The 20,592-nt window shown below is 40.1% G+C and overlaps 2 protein-coding genes across 4 annotated transcripts in view; both read left to right on the forward strand.

Moving 5' to 3' along the window:
- The window catches only part of LOC117993365 (syndecan-like), a 309,582-nt gene that overhangs the window by 189,448 nt on the left and 99,542 nt on the right, over window positions 1–20,592 (forward strand). The gene's annotated exons all lie outside the window — the stretch shown is intronic.
- On the forward strand, window positions 14,425–18,728 carry LOC138403611 (uncharacterized). Its single transcript, XM_069504803.1, has 4 exons — window positions 14,425–16,148; window positions 16,821–16,987; window positions 17,474–17,858; window positions 18,078–18,728. The coding sequence occupies exons 1-4, from the start codon at window positions 14,514–14,516 to the stop codon at window positions 18,726–18,728; spliced, it is 2,838 nt and encodes a 945-aa protein (XP_069360904.1). The 5' UTR covers window positions 14,425–14,513.

Below are 20,592 nucleotides of genomic sequence, written 5' to 3' on the forward strand. Positions count from 1 at the left end.
CACTTTTATGTGTATATATTATGTAGTTTGTATGTTTATTTTACATGTGCATGTATGTATTGTATGGAATATCAAAACTTAATAATTAAATGAGGCTTTATACAAACAAGATAGTTCATCATTATTATATTTTACACTTCAAAAACGAAAACTAAATGAAAAATATCGCATAATATTTCCATTAGCATAATGGCGATTAAATTGGTCGAACCCGGTCGAAGTCAGAGTTGGTCACCTGATGCGAAATTGATATTATGACTGATTTCCCTCGCTCGCCCAATTTAACCATGTTCAATTAATTGGAAAATTACTTTTCTCGATACCTCTTTAGTTATTTACTATAATGGCTATTATCGCTGTGTTTGCTTTTATTTAGTTTAGTTAGAGTGAGGTATTCGATGTATAAGCTATGCAGCTTTGAAGCAATAAGGCGGAGAGCAGCATGTGTCGCTTTTTAGGGTTCCGTACCTCAAAAGGAAAAACGGAACCCTCATAGGATCACTTTGTTGTCTGTCTGTCAAGAAACCTACAGGGTACTTCCCGTTGACCTAGAATCATGAAATTTGGCAGGTAGGTAGATCTTATAGCTAACATTTGGGGAAAAATCTGAAAACCGTGAATTTAGGGTTAGACCACACAAAAAAAATTAAATTGTGGTCATGAACTAATAGTTAGTATTTTCAACTTTGGAAGTGAGTGACTATATCAAGTGGGGTATCATATGAAAGGTCTTCACCTGTACATTCTTAAACAGATTTTTATTTATTTTTATGCATCATAGTTTTTGAATTATCGTGCAAAATATCGAAAAAATACGATTGTAGTACGGAACCTTCATTGCGCGAGCCTGACTTGCACTTGGCCGGTTTTTTAAGTAGTAGGCGACTGACCTCCTTCAGGTCATAGTTCGGGGGAAAATAGCCGGCAGACCACCTGGCCGAAGAAGAACATCGTGGCTCAAGAATTTACACCAATGGTACGATAAGAGTACCTGATCTCTTTTCTGTGCAGCAGCGTCCGAGGTGCAGATAGCCCTAATGGTAGCAAACCTCAAAACCAAGAAAATAGCGAGCAAACGAGCAGGCGGGTCACCTGATGTTAAGTGATTACCGCCGCCCATGAACATTTGCAGTACCAGAGAAACCAATGCGTTGCCGGCCTTTCAGAAATTTGTTGGTCCGCCCCTTGAATAATGCCATGTTGTAATCTAATGGGAAGGGAATTGATTCCACAGTTTGCATGTACATACGTGGAAAAAAGGATCTGGCACAACGGGTGGTCGAAGTGCACCAGACACCCAGGTGGTGAGGGTGAAATTGTTTGCGGTGGCGTGCGGTGCGGTTGTAGAAAAAGGAGGGTGGAATGAGATCAAACAATCGACTCTTATTATTCTGTGGCTCCATTAATCTTACTATTCTGTGGGTGCAAGCTCTACTAAGAACATACCAAAATACTAATAATAATATTATGGTAATAATGAACTGTGCGAAAATTCACCTCTGACATTCGAGTCTCTACGCTCAACTTATGTCATGTTATAAATCTACCTCCTAGTTGCAACTAAATTGGAACTTAACGTTAGTTGCGATTCCAGACGCGTCCGATCTAAATAACTCGCGTTATTCACTTCGGGAAGACTGATTGTAGGTACATGATGCGCATTAGAGTAGGTAGAGGTGATGTAGTTTTGCCACCATCTGTAGATAAAGTGCGACAAGGCTATCTTGGCGCGTGGCGAAAATCGGAACTAACGTTGCCGTCAAGTGTTCCCTTTGTTCTTGTTTGAATATTCTAAGCTTTTGTTCTCCAACAGCGCCCCCCTGTCAATGTCATTCAAGTGCCAAGAGAGCCTTGTTGCACTGTACAGCTAGAACTTAGATGGCGTGACTTTTTTAACTAGCTTCATGACTCTGGGTTCTAATAACCCTTTTGAGTTTTGAGATCTAAGGTGCAACTGATCATTAGAATAATTCTGAGAACAGTCATTTTTAGGGTTCCGTACCTCAAAAGGAAAAACGGAACCCTTATAGGATCACTTTGTTGTCTGTCTGTCTGTCTGTCTGTCTGTCTGTCAAGAAACCTACAGGGTACTTCCCGTTGACCTAGAATCATGAAATTTGGCAGGTAGGTAGATCTTATAGCTGACATTTGGGAAAAAATCTGAAAACCGTGAATTTAGGGTTAGATCACACAAAAAAAAATTGTGGTCATGAACTAATAATTAGTATTTTCAACTTTCGAAGTGAGTGACTATATCAAGTGGGGTATCATATGAAAGGTCTTCACCTGTACATTCTAAAACAGATTTTTATTTATTTTTATGCATCATAGTTTTTGAATTATCGTGCAAAATGTCGAAAAAATACGACTGTAGTACGGAACCCTCATTGCGCGAGCCTGACTCTTTTTTTGACCCTAGTTCTTCTAGACTAGTTAACATAAATATATTTTAGCGTTTAAACTATCGTGAGTGATTTCCATATTATACATGTGTCTCACCCGGCTAATAATAAACTAGTCGGGCTAACGTCGACTAAACACGTGAGTATAGCCGGGTGAGAGACATGTATAACATAAATATATTTTGTTATCAAAAGAAAAACTTTATTGTACACATAAGAACATTAGTAGTTTCAGTTAAAAACAGGCATAATATGATACCTATACTATAAGAAAATCTAATTTCTTTCTTTCTTTCTTTCTATTAAGTATGTCCTTTTTCCCCATTTAAAATGATATTTCCAAGGGATCTATCTCCGACAATCGTTAAAAAAGCAACCAAAAACTCAAACATAGCAGTTAGCTGTTGTCTCGTTGGAATAAATCAAAGCCGATTGCATCGGACAGTGTAACCGCGAGCATTGTCCATTCGACTGCACAATTTGATCTGTTCGATTGTACGAACCTTGCTCTTTGCCGCAATACTGAAATTGCCATCTATAAAAACTGTTGGACTCTAAACGGCAAACGGATGGAAAATATTTATGTCTATGGAAATATAATTTTGCGTTTTCAAACACCACAAGTTGCCAGAATGATCAGAGTTGAATTAATTCTTTGTTTTTCTTCGTGAGCACTGAAATGGACAGTCAAAATCTATAAATATATAAAAGAAAAAGGTGACTGACTGACTGACTGACTGACTGACTGGCTGACTGACTGATGTATCAACGCACAGCTCAAATTACTGGACGGATCGGGCTGAAATTTGGCATGCAGATAGCTATTATGACGTAGACATCCGCTATGAAAAGATTTTAAAAATTCATGTCTTGAAATTTGTGTAGTCCACGCGGACGAAGTCGCGAGCATAAGCTAGCCATCTTATAAATCCAACAATTGGCAATCAAAAAGTGTACAATAGTACCGGGCATAAGCTAGTCAGCTAGTCAATGATATTTAGTTCCGAATATGCTCACATAGCGCTCACTGCTGCAAGCGCCAAAAGGGTTAAGATCAAGTTGCTTTAAAACAGGTTGACAATCTCAGTAGCGTACCTACTTGTATTAGAAGGGGTCCATAGAGTATCCATCAAGTCAAAGAAAGAAGCTCGCTTTTTATTCTTCTCAATATGTTCTCAATCGTTCACTCTTGACAGAGTGGTCGTGGCTATGAATTCTTCACTGCTGCTTGTGCGATCTCCCTCCAGCATCTTCTGTTGGCCCATTATGTGCACACACGGAGACAGGCGTGTTTGTTGCGGATCGGATAAGCCTGTCCACCTAGTTAGGAAACGCCCACGTGGACGTGTGCCCTCCACTCGACCTTGTACCACGAGGTTTTCGATGGTACCACTCTTCCTTGTGATGTGCCCAAAGAACTTGAGGATTCGCAATAGTACTAGTGACGAAAGCCTGTGATTTATTTTCAGTTCTTCGAGAATGGAGACGTTTGTACGATGTACGCTTTTTATAGTAGGTACTAGGTACCAAATGCAGCCTTCAGAATTCATCTCACAGAGACATTCTCGTGGCCAGCTTTATATTAATTCCAATATCGTCTGCATTTATAGCTTCGGTAGACAGCTGCTGTGTTCTGATATCGCCCGAGGGCGGACCAATAAAACTTTTATATTCTTTTTACGATTCCTAGTCTTCGCCGTTACGGAGTGAGAAGTCTCTGAAGCTGCGTAGAGATTGAATTGGGTTTTTATACTCTCGTTGGCGTTAGTATCTCGTAGAGTTATAAATGGAGTAGGTAACACTTTGAGGGGATTTCTTTAATTCTTTTAAAAAATCTCCTTGAAGTAGCACTTTACGGGGTGTTATTCTAAGACTTTACGTATTTTATAGCATCGTCTTTTTACAATGGATCGAAACCATCGATGTATAATCGGAACCTATCACGATTGATTTCTTACAGCTGCGCGATTGCGGGAGAATGACAGCTACAATGTCACGATCGCAATCACCTCTGATTGGTTGACGCTCGCTCACTATTGGCTACAATGCATTGTTGCAACAAGAATCACACAAATTCAGCCAATCAGAACAATTGAGATTGTAGTAATGATTGATGCAGGTTTTAAGAAATCGCCCCACAGCAATACAGTATTTGACAACTAGTCAAATCAGTAACTTTTTATTAACCGTCAAAACGCGCTTAGTATGCGATATTCTATTAAATACTGGAATGTGACGTCACATCATAATGACGTACTTTTAAGTTTAATCGATAATTTAAAATGGTTATTATACTTAAAACTAACAAAGGACGTGGATTTTACGTATTTTGGAAACCCTTTGTTTAATAATCACTGAGAAATAATTTATTTTTGATGTAGTCAAATACACAATTGTTGTAATTGACTGTCTTGTTGCTTTACTTGCCTGAACTGTGCATTTTAGTGAACCGTGAGTGAGTGTCAGCCAATGGGAAGTAATTTGCGTTCATCGCACAGCAGCTGTATCGGTCATGTATATGCCAATTAAATGCTTATGACGTCATTAGCCACATTTTACAGTATGCGGCAGAAAATCATGTACATCGGCCTTTAGAATGACATTTCGGCTTTGTAGAGCGTTGTCTCTGTCACTCATACCTATATGACGTTTTGTCGGTCTCAACGACAGAGACAATGCTCTACAAATGAGCTACTTATCTGTTTCTAAAGGTCGATGCTCATTATTTCCTGCCGCGTACTGTAAGGACGTAAGTCATTGATGTATAAGTAAGTACTCATAGAGAGGTCCTTAATAAATAAAAATACATTTATATTAAACTAGCTTATGCTCGCGACGTCGTCCGCGTGGACTACATAAATTTCAAACCCCTATTTCACCCCCTTAGGGGTTGAATTTTCAAAAATCCTTTCTTAGCGGATGCCTACGTCCTAATAGCTATCTGCATGCCAAATTTCAGCCCGATCTGTCCAGTAGTTTGAGCTGTGCGTTGATAGATCAGTCAGTCAGTCAGTCATTCAGTCAGTCAGTCAGTCAGTCAGTCAGTCAGTCACCTTTTCCTTTTATATATTTAGACTAGCTAATACTCGCGACTTCGTCCGCGTAGACTACACAAATTTCAAACCCCTGTTTCACCCATTTAGGGGTTGAATTTTCAAAAATCCTTTATTAGCGGATGCCTACGTCATAATAGCTATCTGCATGCCAAATTTCAGCCCGATCCGTCCAGTAGTTTGAGCTGTGCGTTGATAGATCAGTCAGTCAGTTAGTCACCTTTTCCTTTTATATATTTAGAAAAATACAATATTTAAACATACCAAGCGATAGAAAATCAATTTTACAAATATTATTTCAACTACTACTACAAGCGGTAACTAGCGCCAAATAGCGGCAGTTTTCACCTCACCACTTTATTATTACGGAAATCTTGTAAACCACCTCATACATTTGTTTCTAGAACGTGTCTACAAAATTTCATTGATTGGGATATTTAAATGAGAAGCAAACTACGTTTTATATTAAGAGCACTAGAAAAGTACGCGCTAGAAAAATTTCTGTTACAATCGGATGAAAAAATTCCTTCCACACTGGTACATTTACAAAAAAATGTCTGAAAAAAATGTCATTAGAAAATTTCGTTACGTTTTTCATTAAACTTAATATATTCTTTCATGTTAAAATTCACTCGAGGGACTCGTAATATCGGTTCGGCTACGAACAGGAATTTTAGGACGCTTATGGGGCAGACGGGAATTACGTAGTGAAAGAAAATGTCTTGATTAAAAAGACGTGTCCAGCGTGATAGAAAGGTATCTAAAAGATACCTACCTGATAGTTAGTGCCATAATTCATCCAAGGTGCCATACATCCTTTCGTTGGATTTGCTACTTGACAAACGTTCAAATGGTCCGTCAAGTCAGAGTGAACTTTAACATAAGCAGAGGCGCTGATTCTCTTGTCTTTCTCTAAACTAAATTTAGAGTATCTGCATCTTTTTCATTTTAATATCGCTAAAAAAGGACGAAACATGAATTTTACATATAAAGACTCTAAATTTTAGTGCACGCTACAAAAAACAATAGGCTAGCGACTGGCAGCTAAAGTCATGAGGTAAATTAAATTTAAAATTGTCAAACTATGTGTGTTCTTTTCATATTACGTTAGTAAGAACAGGATGCGAATACTCTAAAATTTTGGTGTGCTCAGAATCAGTACCAGTATTTCTTTAAAATTAAAACGTACGAGCATATATCTTCATTATATCTACAACATTTCTAAAAATTATGAAAATTGGACTATAATTACGGGGAGAAAAATATTATCGCTTTTTGTATGAAAATTTACAACTAGACGATCCTTTAAATTTTATTAAGCTTGACCCGAATATCACGCGTGTGAGTGAATCAGAGGGCAAAAGGTAATTTGCATTCGGTAACTTAATACTTGACTCCTAATATTGCCTACCCGTATCCCTTTTGAATGGAGCCCTTATAATTTTTAACAATATTCTATTGTACCATCATAAAAGGCTTTGGAATTTCGTTGTTTAACATTGTAAGCGTTTTATGAGATAATTAAAGCTCATTTACGAGTAAATAGGGTTTTGTGGTTCAATAATGCAGTAAATATTAGGTGATTACATATAACGGATTGTAATTTGTTTGCTTATTAAATATATATAACACGAAAAATATTTCTACATATCCATTTGTCCGTCAGAGGCGGATTAAATGTGAAGAGCGCCGTAGGCAAGCATCTCATAGGCGCCTCTCTAACAGCCATATTTACTAACTAATTTCAAAAGAACGACGAATCGTCTCCTTGCATAGCTGGTTGTTGGTGATTATACTATCACGACATGACACTTTTAGAAGAGGCAGTTTCAGTCACTCCAAGATAATGTCACTTATACTTAGTAGGGGTAATTAGGTAGGCCAGGTAATGGTACTCTACAAGATCGCACGCGCCCCTTCGTAAGATGGTTTTTGTTGTTTGTTTTTTTAGCGTAGTACTATTTTGAACTCTGCGCCCTGTCTATTGCCAGTTTGGCTTCGCTACCCGTTTAGCTATGATGTACATAAGGAGATATTATATTAGAAAAAGCAATTTGACATCGAAGCAAAATGAATAGTTCATAATAGCCAGGTCATTTTCCCTTACGGGTCTTGAGGTCTTCAACATTTGGCCGGCTCGTGGTTAGATTGGTAAACCACTTTCTCAGACTAATTAAAAGTTAATAGACGAAATGCTCTTGACATGTCCGAAATGAGAGGCCCAGAGCCTATGTAGGTCAATGGTTTAGGAACGGACTGAATAACGATGTTAGAGAGTTTTTCGAGAGAAAAATACTCGTTCATTTTGTTTGCGATATCTGTCAACATATAAAAAGATATTTCTTGGCCGGTTTAATGACTGACTGACTGACTGATCTATCAACGCAATGCCTGAATCTGCCTAGGGTTAGAAACTTGAAATTTTAACAGTTGGTCTTGCGATTGATCTTCTCTAAATTTTTAAATATATAAAAGGAAAAGGTGACTGACTGACAGATCTTTCAACGCACGGCTCAAACTATTGGACGGATCGCGCTGTTTGGCATGCAGATAGCTATTATGACGAAAGCATCCGCTAAGAAAGGAATTTTGAAAATTCAACCCCTAAGGGGTTACAAAAGGGGTTTGAAATTTCTGTAGTCCACCAAGTCCACGCGGACGAAGTAGCGAGCATAAGCTAGTTATAATTTATGTTTGTATGCAATTTCTTTATTTATTTTAAGAATTTTTACCTAGCTACTTGAGCGTGTTTGTTGTTAGTATTATATTCCTCTACAAATCATCAACATCATCATCATCCAATAGACGTCCACAGCTGGACATAGGTCTCTTGTAGGAAATACAAATAGGTGTCACTAAACCTAATAGATTTAGTAGTTTCAGGATGTTTCTCCATTTCCGCTTTTGCAAATTGTTTTCCGACGAGGGTTTAACTTATTGATTGGACGCCATTTATTGGAGCCTTAAACGATATGCTCGTACATACGTAAGCGGTAATTGACAGAGATAAAGCGGGCGAGCTTCCAACGTTTATATCGTTTATTCAACGCTTATTCAGCGCTTATTCAGCGCTTGTACAGCGTTTTGCCTTTTTGACGATTCGCTGTAAAAATGAAATGTACTAGGTACATAATATATGCTTGGTAATGCTTTTTTTCTCTTCATTGAAACACAAAGCATGTACATCGACCTTTAGAAGGAGATAGCTGATTTTAAGAGCATTGCGTCTCTCTCGTCATATAGGTATGAGTGACACAGACAACGCTCTACAAAGCCGAAATGTCATTCTAAAGGCCGATGTACATTGTTTTCTGCCGCTTACTGTGCTTAGCTACTTATTCCTAGTTAGTACATACGCCTATTTAGAAAGACGCAGTGTTGGAAGACCCCGTAGAGAAGTGTAGGTGGACGGACGACAACAGACGAGTCGCAGGGAGCCGCTGGATTCAGACGGCGCAAGACCGTGGCGTGTGGAAGTCCCTACAAGAGACCTATGTCCAGCAGTGGACGTCTATCGGCTGATGATGACATAAGCCTATTAAAGTGTTTACTGATTTACAATGGGGCCGATTCTCTTGTACACAATCTCTAAACTAAACTAAATTAACAGGTCTAAATTTAGTGCCATCCTTTTCCGCAAGCAACATTATGAAAGGGATAGCAATAGATTTAGACGTGCCATTTTAGTTTAGTTTAGAGATTGTGTACAATGGAATTAGCCACATTGGGGCCGATTCTCTGACTCTAAACTAAACTAAAATGGCACGTCTAAATCTATTGCTATCCCTTTCATAATGTTGCTTGCGGAAAAGGATAGCACTAGATTTAGACCTGCTAATTTAGTATAGTTTAGAGATTGTGTACAAGAGAATCGGCCCCATTATCTATCTAATTTTGTGATGGATTTAGTAGGTTAGTAGTTAAACTAAGTAAAATTAGTACGTTGGGAGGTGGATACGAATAAAGTTTAAATGGTGATTATACAGGCTTGTTAGACATCTGTTACAAATATAAATTGAGTTATAATTAATACAGTTACAAAGTCAAAGACTGGCTTTGTAACTTATTTTTTTTGCAAAATTTTGCTGTTGGCTGTACGTACGCAAATAATCATTTACAATGATGGATGACGTCATTACAGATTCATTGGGCATTACCTAGTATTGATGAGGTCAACGGTTAATCGCTAATGGCTCTGCGCGAATTTGCATAGATTTTATTGAATGGTCCAAATGTAATTGATAATTATGATCCCACTAGCCGGAAGCATGCATTAATCATTAAGTACATAGCTTGTAATAATTTATTTGTGGCTTCGCAAACGCAGTGAATACACACTTATAGTGGGTAGGATGTCCGCCTCCTATTCCGGAGGTCGTGGGTTTGATCCCGGGCATGCACCACTAACTTTTCGGAGTTATATTATTATGTGCGTTTTTAGGCAAATAAATGGCACTTGCTATAGCGCTGAAGGCAAATATCGTGAGGAAACCTGCATGCCTGAGAGTTCTCCATAATGTTCTCAAAGGTGTGTGAAGTCTGCAAATGCGTGCTTGATTAGCGTGGCGGACTATGGCCTAAATCTTTCTCATTCAGAGAGAAGAGATGTGCCGGTAGTGGACCAGCGATGTGTTGATCATGATGAAAGCATTAATGTAGCTTAAAACGACCAAGTATAAAGTGTAACTTGCACTAATGTTATCATAGATCATAGAAGTTATCTAGACAAGGATATTTTCAAATGACCTACTTTTCCCCCCAGAATTACAGCTGATTTAGTGGCAACTCAGAACTGACACTTTTTGGATTGTGCTATTTTTACAATGAACCAAAAGCTTAGTTTGCTGTAATCCGCGGAAACAGGTCAAATCTGTATGATGCTACATGCAGCATGCGAAATACACCGCCCGCCCTCCCACAGCTAACCATGCAGTAAGTTGTAAGGTCTACAATCTACATCTCCTGAGGATGCTCCGGTGTCGGGGCGAAACGTGCGTCGAGTGTGTTTTGGGATCTGTGTGGTGCTGCGTGGTGGTGGTGCGTATTGCTTGCCGAGTGGCTGCTTTTTAGGGTTCCGTACCTCAAAAGGAAAAACGGAACCCTTACAGGATCACTTTGTTGTCTGTCTGTCTGTCTGATTATCTGTCTGTCCGTCTGTCTGTCAAGAAACCTACAGGGTACTTCCCGTTGACCTAGAATCATGAAATTTGGCAGGTAGGTAGATCTTATAGCTGACATTTGGGGAAAAATCTGAAAACCGTGAATTTAGGGTCAGATCACACAAAAAAAATTAAATTGTGGTCATGAACTAATAATTAGTACCTATTTTCAACTTTCGAAGTGAGTGACTATATCAAGTGGGGTATCATATGAAAGGTCTTTACCTGTACATTCTAAAACAGATTTTTATTTATTTTTATGCATCATAGTTTTTGAATTATCGTGCAAAATGTCGAAAAAATACGACTGTAGTATGGAACCCTCATTGCGCGAGCCTGACTCGCACTTGGCCGGTTTTCCTGCATGGTTAGCAGTGGGAGGGCGGGCGCTGCATTTCGCATGCTGCATGTTGCATCATACAGATTTGACCTGTTTCAGCGGATTGCAGCAAATTAAGCTTTTGGTTCATTGTATATCATGGACTTCCGCAAAGTAACGCCTGCTTCTATACAACATGTGCTATTTTTGTTTTTAATGTGCGATATATATAGTTATAGTGATATACCTACAGTAAGACAAACATACTACAAACTAAAGTTATTACACGCCAAACAAAGCGGCGCTCAAAATCTAATTACGAAGCGCGGGATGGGAGAGTAATCAAATCGAATTTAATTAAAAGTCGGAAGGTGGAATCGCTCGAAATAAGTTAAATTGCATCACCGGCGAGGATACGTATGAGTATATTGGATATTGAGCTTTTCTGCTTCCCCGTGTCGACTAATGAGTTTTATTGATATCATATCAATCCACATCCATAATATTATAAATGCGAAACTGTGTCCGTCTGTTTGCCTGCATATCTGTCTACCTGTCTCTCTGTCTACTAGCTTTTCACGGCCCATCCGTTTAACAGATATTGACATTTGAGACAGCATGCCTACCTAATTCCACATGGACATTGGACATCCCGTGTCCCAATATTCATATGTCAACGAGAATTCCTAGGAATTTTTAAGAATCCACGAAAAATACTAAACTATTTAGACTTATTAAATCTTAGGTTTTATAGGAAAATCTTAAGGTTTTCAGTAGATCAAGCTTTTACAATGACCTGGTGAATGGAGGAAGGAGTCCACCGTGAGGAAACCTGAATGCCTGAGAGTTCTCCACAATGTTCTCAAAGGTGTGTGAAGTCTACCAATATTATCATTTTTTTGTTGAAAAATAAGTAAATGAAATGAATTGAAATGATAATGATGATAGAATGGAAAAATGTCTTCAATCAGTGGCCAATTAAGTTAAACGACGTAAGAAGAGAACGGGGAGTTATGAAAATGATTGGAACCCGCGGCAAGTGTGTCATTAAAGGAATTTATATTTCGAGCCGCTGAAGGGCTGGAATGGGCGCGGGTTGTTACTAAGTGCCATTAGAGTAGCAACACCAAACATTTTGTTTAGGTAGGATATTCGGAACTCTGTATCAGACTCTGTATCAGACAGACCCACAATGCCATATTTGGCCCGTGATTTTTATATGGCTGCGAGGCATGGACCCTAGTACCTCACTCCTTGGCCATACCTTGCAACACGATACTACACTACTGACCACGGGTCCCCTCTCAGAATGAGAAGGGCTAAGTCTACCACACTGGTTAAAGCAGACTTCGCACACCTATGAGAACATTATGTAGAAGTCTCAGGCACGAAAAATTCGTCCCAATGTTTTTCTTCACCGTTAAAGCAAGACATGATATTTCATTGCTTAAAACGAACGTAACTCCGAAAAAGTTACCTCTCTAACACATTAAGTTTTTGATTCTAAGTATGTATTTCATGACCATTTTCAATATAGACTAACAAAACGAGTTAAACGTAGTCTCTGTTTTTGGAATGTAAAAAAATAGCAGCATTTGGATAGGTTTTTATACATATAATTATCTGAATGTACGTGATAAGTTCAGGTGCGAGATGGCATTCGAGGTGGGGACGCCCCGCACACCCGCTCGGTGCGGGATAAAGCGGGTGACGTGCAGGTGTGCGGGGCGTCCCCTCGCCTCATACCCTGAATGACATCTCGACCTGTCGGTAACTATACTTATTTTACTTTGGCTTTATTGAACCAACAACCCGGATAATGAATATAATAAATTAATTAAAGAGGCCGTACTGTCAGCGTTATGTAAGCGCCTTATCTAGTTATTTGATATTGAATAGGGATGGCCTACTTAGTAAATATTCATGAGAATAGATGCCTTACAAATTCGGAACACGTCCTGAATTACTATGAAGTATGGTAACCCTAGATTAAAAGTAAGAGGGTAATGTAGCTGTATTTTCTATAGCTTCCGTTTATTGGCTACGCTTAAAGTTTCCGAAGTTAGATCAAAAGTAATGTTTAGGATTTTTTGCCGTTTCTGCTACTGAGTATTTTGCTTATTGATATTTCTAGGGTTCCGTAACCAAAGGGTTTTTTTTAGTTGGGCATATATTTTGCTACTTGGAGGAATGAAATTTCCCTTAAATTTCCCTTCGGCCGCCTACGAAACCAGTGCTACAAAACCAGTTTCGTACAAAGAATTACCAAGGTGCGGCAGTTACAAAGAGCATTTTCATACTAGAATTTGAATCTAAGCGTTCTATACCTATCATTCTGCATAAATAGAGAAACTTGACAGATATAAATGTACTTAGTTTATTTCGTGACAGGTCGACATGTCAATCAGGGTGGGGACGTCCTGCACACCCGCACAGCTCCCGCGCTAACCCGGTGCGGGATAACGTGAGTGCTGTGCGAGTGTGCGGGGCGTCCTCCCGCCTCGTACCTTTCGACCTACTCGTGCCTATAGGTACCTACCTACGGTCTACATTTCAAAACCTAGAAAGTCTAGAAAGTTTAGTTTTATAATAACACCCGATTATATTTTAGTCACACAGCTTTTTAAGGGCAGTAGTAACTTAGGCTTTAGCCCTTCATTACAATTTACAATACATCACACCTAAAGCATGATTTTTATTTTAACTGTAGTCGGGTATGAAACTCAGAACCTTCTATTATCCTACTTATCCAACGAGCCTATCTGATGTTAGTCCACCCTCCAACTGGAATTAAAATGTTAAATAAATGCTCCCTGTCCTACTTTTCTCAATTCAAGTCAGTATAATTTGTTTCCAACACTGATTGATCTCGGAAAAACAAGAAAAAAATCGATACCTACAATAGGCGGAGGGCGATTGAAATGAATCGCTTTGCGCCCCGACAATCCAATTTAGCTTTGCTTTGTGAATGTAAATTACGAACACTCTGTATATGTATGCTACGCTTATACAGGATGTTTGTAGTTCGTACCAGCTATCACGTAGGTATTAACTTAGTGAATGGGATTTAATTAACACGAAAGTTAATACACTAGGCTTCAGATGTAAATTTTCAAACGAAATCATCACAATCCTGTTTTCAATTATCTTCTCAGGCGCTAAACCACAAACAAGAAAAACTTGGTCTTGTATGGTTTTATCTGATAAGAACATTAAAAATGTGGTAGCTAAGTAGGTCCAAGTAGGGCAAAAACAAGTTTATTGTTCCCAGATTGCAATACCAGTTCATAACTGCAGCTTCCCGGAACAAAAACACCGGAGTTCAGAATATTGTTAGAAAAAGTTCCGGTGGAAATTCAGCAGCAACGAAATTAAAAGTGGAGCGGAAGAATGCGCGAGCCGGAGTTCTGTTCATCGTGGGATTACTGAGGGAACTTTTTAACAATGTCAATTCGAAATTTTAAGAGTTTTGAGTCTGTGACATATGTAAACCTCTTTTCTTAGTTTATAAAAAGAGAACAATGTCATTGTCATTAAATAACAAATAAATGATTCCTACATATTTTATAGTGGCGACTGGATGGAAAATAAAGTGAAGATGGTTTCTCCCAGGAAATTAGGGGAATTCGATGTCGTGAGTGGGAACTGGGCATCATACTGCGAGCGGATGGAAATGTATTTCATAGTGGGCGATGTGAAAGAGGCCTTAAGGGTACCTACTATGATATCGATGGTCGGGGACAGGGCGTACGAGCTGATGGTAAACCTCTGTAGCCCGGTTAGACCAGGTGATAAAACTTTTGCCGAGTTAGTGAAGATAGTGGGAGAACATTTACAACCAAAACCATCAATATTGGCTGAGCGTTTTCGATTTAGGCAGTATCGTCAGCAAGAATCAACTTCGGTCTCACAATATGTCGCAGAACTGAAGGAACTATCACGTTTTTGTGATTTTGGAAATAATCTCAGCGAAAATTTGCGAGATCAGTTAGTGTGCGGCTTACAGAGTGAAGTCATTCGTCAAAGACTCTTTGCCGAAGAGACTTTAGATTTTAATCGCGCAGTCAGGTTGGCTACGACATTCGAAGCCGCGGAGAAAAACGCACTTGCAGTGGAAGTCGGAATAGGTATCAGCAGACCAAAATCGGAACCAGGGAAGACGGGAGAGACGCTACGAGAAGCAGCTGCGAGTGTCAGCGGAACTTCATCAAAATCATTACATCGTTTTCGAATTAGTGCATGCGATCGATGCGGGGATCAGCGGCATGGTAAAGATGACTGTCCTTATAAGTTTTTTGAGTGCAGCCGATGCCGACGGATCGGGCATTTGCGACGACGATGTCCTGATGACCCAGGAGTAGGATCTGTAGGGCAAAATGCTGCCAGGGGCTATAACCGATCGCGGCGCGGCGGTCGCAGCTACGGAATGCGTTGGGGAGCAGGAGCACAGCGTAGAAATCAGGGTGCGGGCATTGCATCGAGGGGCCCGAACACGGCGGGCACGAACCACTGGCGGGACGAAGACCCGGCTTGGATGGAGTCGGTCGGTTCGGACGACGTCAACGAAGAAGAAACTGTTTATCAGATGTCGCTAAGGGACTATAGGCCGGTTAGCATAATAGTATTACTAGACGAGAAGCCTTTGGTTATGGAAATTGATACTGGTTCTGCATTGTCATGTATAAGCAAGCAGACGTATATTGAAAGGTACAAATACCTACCGTTAAGATCGTGTCGGTTAACGTTAACTTTTTATGATGGCACAAAAATTAAACCTCTAGGGTATATCTCAATTAAAGTGAGGTATAAAGATCGCATGAAGGTTTTGGATTTATATGTCATCGATAATGGGACGACGTCATTATTAGGGCGTCAATGGTTAGCGGAATTAAACATTGACGTGCCTAAGTGCAAAATTAATAATTTGCGAGTACAGGAGTTTGTTAAGAATAGATACGTGGAGGAAATATTTTCCAGGTTTAGTGAGTTAATCGACGGCGGGCTCGGGCGCTACACGGGCGGGCGCGCCACGCTGCACGTGCGGGAGGGCGCCGTGCCCGTGTTCTGTCGTGCGCGCCCCCTCGCCTATGCGCTTCGGGAGCGCGTGGACGCCGAGCTGGACGCGATGCTGCGCGCCGGTGTCATCGAACCGGTTGACACGTCGGACTGGGCCACCCCGCTTGTAATTGTGAACAAACCTAACGGTGCCATTAGGGTATGTGCCGATTATAAGGCTACGTTGAATCGTTTTTTATCGGTTGATAAATATCCAGTTCCTAAAATAGAAGATCTACTGGCCAATTTGAACGGTTGTCAGTATTTCAGTAAAATCGATCTTTCACAAGCGTATAACCAGATCGAGTTAGATAATAAGTCAAAAGAATTTACGGTGATAAATACTCACCGGGGTCTGTTCCGTTACAATAGATTAGTGTTTGGGTTAGCTTCAAGTCCGGGCATATTTCAAAGGATAATGATAAATTTGTTTAAAGATATTCCGAATGTGGTAACTTTCTTAGATGACATATTAATCGCAAACTCTTCACTTGATGAGCATAAGGATACATTAAAGAGAGTACTTACTAGGCTGAAGGATTGCGGTTTTAAAATTAAAAAAGAAAAATGTGCATTTTTCGAAAGTCAAATAACCTATTTAGGGTATGTAATAGAGGATAGAGGTATTCGAGTTGACCCAGATAAAGTCAAGCCTATTTTAAATTTAACGGAGCCAAAAGATATTTCCGAATTAAGATCATTTTTAGGGATGGTCAATTTTTACGGTCGTTTTGTCAGGAATTTAAGTAGTAATTTATCACCATTATATAATTTACTAAAGAAAAATCATAGTTGGTATTGGGGGATAGAAGAAAGGAATTCATTCAATAAGGTTAAAAGATTACTGGCGAGCTCTGCGGTTTTAGCGCATTACGATGTAAATAAGCCGGTTATATTGACATGTGATGCGAGTGCGCTTGGGATAGGCGCGGTGTTAGCGCAGCGAGGCGCAGACATCGGCGGGGGCGAGCGACCGGTCGCTTATGCCTCCCGATCGCTGTCGGCAGCGGAAATAAATTATAGTCAGATTCAAAAGGAGGCTCTTGCAATTATTTTTGCCGTTAAAAAGTTTCACCAATACCTGTATGGGCGCCGATTTATATTACGAACGGACCACAAGCCTTTAGTGAGCATTTTTGGGGCTGAGTCAGGTATTCCAAACATGACAGCTAGCAGGCTTCAGAGATGGGCGTTAATTTTGTCGGCATATGATTTTTCAATTGAATATGTAAGTACTGATAAAAATACAGCTGATTGTTTGTCAAGGATGATACAAGCTCATAGAGAAAATAGTGAATCTCAAATGAGCGAATGTCCCGAGCAAACGTATTTACATTTTGCTTCAGAAGCTTTATTACTTGATTATAAAGAATTAAAAAAATTTACTTGCCGAGATCCCATCATGGGACGAGTATTAAGTTACATTAGGGACGGTTGGCCCACGGAGGTAGAAATAAAAGAATTACGGCCATTTTTCAATCGTAGGAAGGAGTTATATAGCGAACTAGGATGTCTCATGTGGGGTCATAGGGTCATAATACCCGTTGAGTGCCGAGATAAAGTGTTGAAGGAACTTCATGACTCGCACATGGGGATAGTTAAAACTAAGGCATTAGCGAGGAGCTACGTATGGTTTCCGGGAATAGATGAAGCGTTGGAGGCGATGTGCCGCGCGTGCGAGGTTTGCGCCGCAGTGGCCGACGCGCCGCCGGCGCACGCACCGCACATGTGGCCGTGGCCGAGTCGCCCGTGGACAAGACTGCATATCGATTGCTTGGGACCTATAGCGGGGGTTACTTATATGGTGGTAGTCGATTCTAGTTCCAAATGGATTGAGGTGGTAAAGATGGGTTCCATCACAGCGAAAACTGTAATTAATAAATTAAGAGATATTTTTGCTAGATTTGGTCTTCCAAAGCAGTTAGTTAGTGATAATTTTGCTTCGTTTCAAAGCGTGGAGTTTGGAACTTTTCTAAGTCAGAACGGGATTGAACAAATTTTTTCAGCGCCGTATCATCCTTCGTCTAATGGTGCTGCGGAAAATGCGGTTAAGATTTGTAAAAGAGTAATAAAGAAAGCTCTTATACAGGGGGTAGACGTAGACACAGCGTTATGTCGTTTTCTATTATTATACCGGAATACCGAGCATAGCACGACAGGAGAAAGCCCAGCCAAACTGTTACAAGGCAGGTCATTACGCACGCGTTTGGATAAGCTAAAGCCGGAACGGGAGGATATAGTTCGATCTGCCCAGGCACGTCAAGAGTTTGCGGCGGGAGGAGTTGAGAGATCGTTCGAGGTCGGAAGTAGGGTGTGGTACCGAAACTACGGAACAGGCAATAAATGGTTAAACGGGGAGGTCATAGGAAGAAGCGGGAGTACAAATTATAAGCTGCGTACTGGAGATGGAACTGAGATATTTAGACATGTCGATCAGATAAAAAAATGTTCGGAAATTAATTCAAATATCGGTAATTCAATTAACATTGAAACTGGTGATAGACCATCAGCAGCGGGACGGTCCAGGGGCGCGATGGTGGCAGTGGCGTTGAGCTCGGTACCCGAGGAAGGGCCGCAGGAGAGCGGCGGGGAGACGAGCTCCTGGTCGCCCGGTCACGCGGCGCCTGAGCCCAGCACTAGCCAGCAGCCCGAGTTAGCTGTGGTGGACAGGGCGCCTCGCGAGTCTGTTCGTAAACGAGGGCCGCCAAGACGTTTTGGCATCGATGATTTATATAGTTAAGATAGTAAGGGAAGTTATTGTTTAAGAAGGGAGGTGTGACATATGTAAACCTCTTTTCTTAGTTTATAAAAAGAGAACAATGTCATTGTCATTAAATAACAAATAAATGATTCCTACATATTTTATAGAGTCCTTATTATTAGATACAGGATAATTTTCTTAATATTACACGTTTTAGAACTTGACACTGATAATATAATAAATATTGTTAATTCTAATATAACAATTAGGTATATCTATCCACCTTGCTCAGGAAATTTTCAATCTTGTGCCTCCTTCACCATTTTACCACCTTTAAGTTTCCATCCTTATGTCGTTGACATCCCATCGACACGCACGAAACGTTTTGCGTCACCATTCCTCATACACATGGCTAAAGTTTGCAATTTTCTTCCACGATATGTGTTTCCTATCAATTACAACCCGGGTATCTTTAAAACAAGAGTGAATAGACATATTCTAGGTAAACGCGTCCCATCTTAGGCCACATCATCGCTTTCCATCAGCTGAGATTGTGGTTAAGCGATTGTCTATTGTAATCGTGATTGTAATTAATAAAAAAACCTTCTTTCGAAACAAAAGCCTCCAATAACGTGTATCTCTCAGACTGTTCAAAACACGCCTGAAACCCGCTAAATAAATCCATTATCATCAGATTTTATCAGCGTTTTCCTTGCCCTAATTTAATTTCTATACTCCCCTGTTTTATGGTACGAATTAAAAGCGCCAAGTTTGGCCGGGAATTCCGCCAAAGTTTTCGAGAATTCCTATAAAGCCGGGATCCAAGATGGCTGAACTTGAAGTAATTGCCGACTCAGCCAGGTTAAGTGCTGACGACTTTTAGCTGTCCTTATTGTCGCTTGAGAGAACATTATTATTCAATTTGCCTTTTACGTTTGCCTGCAGTTTGCGCCACCTGCATTTAGGGGGAATTTAATTTTACAATAGTTTTAAACCAAATTAATAGTCTTGAGGCTTGGTGCGCGATGGAAACTGCAGGGCTCGCTATAGACTATGAGCTACGCTATCGCGACAGGCTCTGACTGCAATCTCACCTGGTGGTAAGTGATGGTGCAGTCTAAAATGCAATTAGGCTTACGTGGAAGGGGTATGGCTGTTTTTATAAAACCCATGTCCCTTTGGTTTCTACACGGCATCGTACTGGAACGCTAAATCGCTTGGCGGCACGGCATTGCCGGTAGGGTGGTAACTAGCCACGGCCGAAGCCTCCCACCAGACCAGACCAAAAATTTAGAAATTATAAAATTCTAAACCCCTGTCAGGAATCGAACCTGGGATCTAACGACCACAGTGCTTATCAGTACGCCAGGAAGGTCGTCAAAAAGTCCACACGTTGCATTCGCTTTGGCTGCAACCTGTGGACGTCTACTTTTAACCAAATAAACTTCAATCACACGTCAAATTAAGTGCGCGTGTTTGCGCAAGTTTTCAGGCATCGTAGTACTTTTTTGTTACAATTTTCCCGCCCCAACATGTCTGCGTAGCTGACACCTGCCTACTCGAATTAAAGATGGAAGTCGCGCCAAGAACGGGAAATATTTTGAAGTAGGTACAACACTTATGAATAAATGATGGAAGTTTCAAATATTCTGGATTGGGAACTTTTGTATTGGCATTAGGTATAACGTTTCGAGAGGACACGTTCTCATGAATTTATTATTTGTCAGGTTTAGGTAGTATATTAATGACTACCTAACAATACTAGGAACAGTACGTACTTTTTTTTTAAATCTTTATTTATTTTTAAAGGGCTTTTATACAATATGTACATGAAAACCCTATCGTACATAAACTAACTTAATTAACAGTAATTATGAATAAAATCAAATCGTATAATATAAAT

The sequence above is a fragment of the Maniola hyperantus genome, chromosome 2 (genome assembly GCF_902806685.2).
Source record: "Maniola hyperantus chromosome 2, iAphHyp1.2, whole genome shotgun sequence".
Lineage (NCBI taxonomy): Eukaryota > Metazoa > Arthropoda > Insecta > Lepidoptera > Nymphalidae > Maniola > Maniola hyperantus.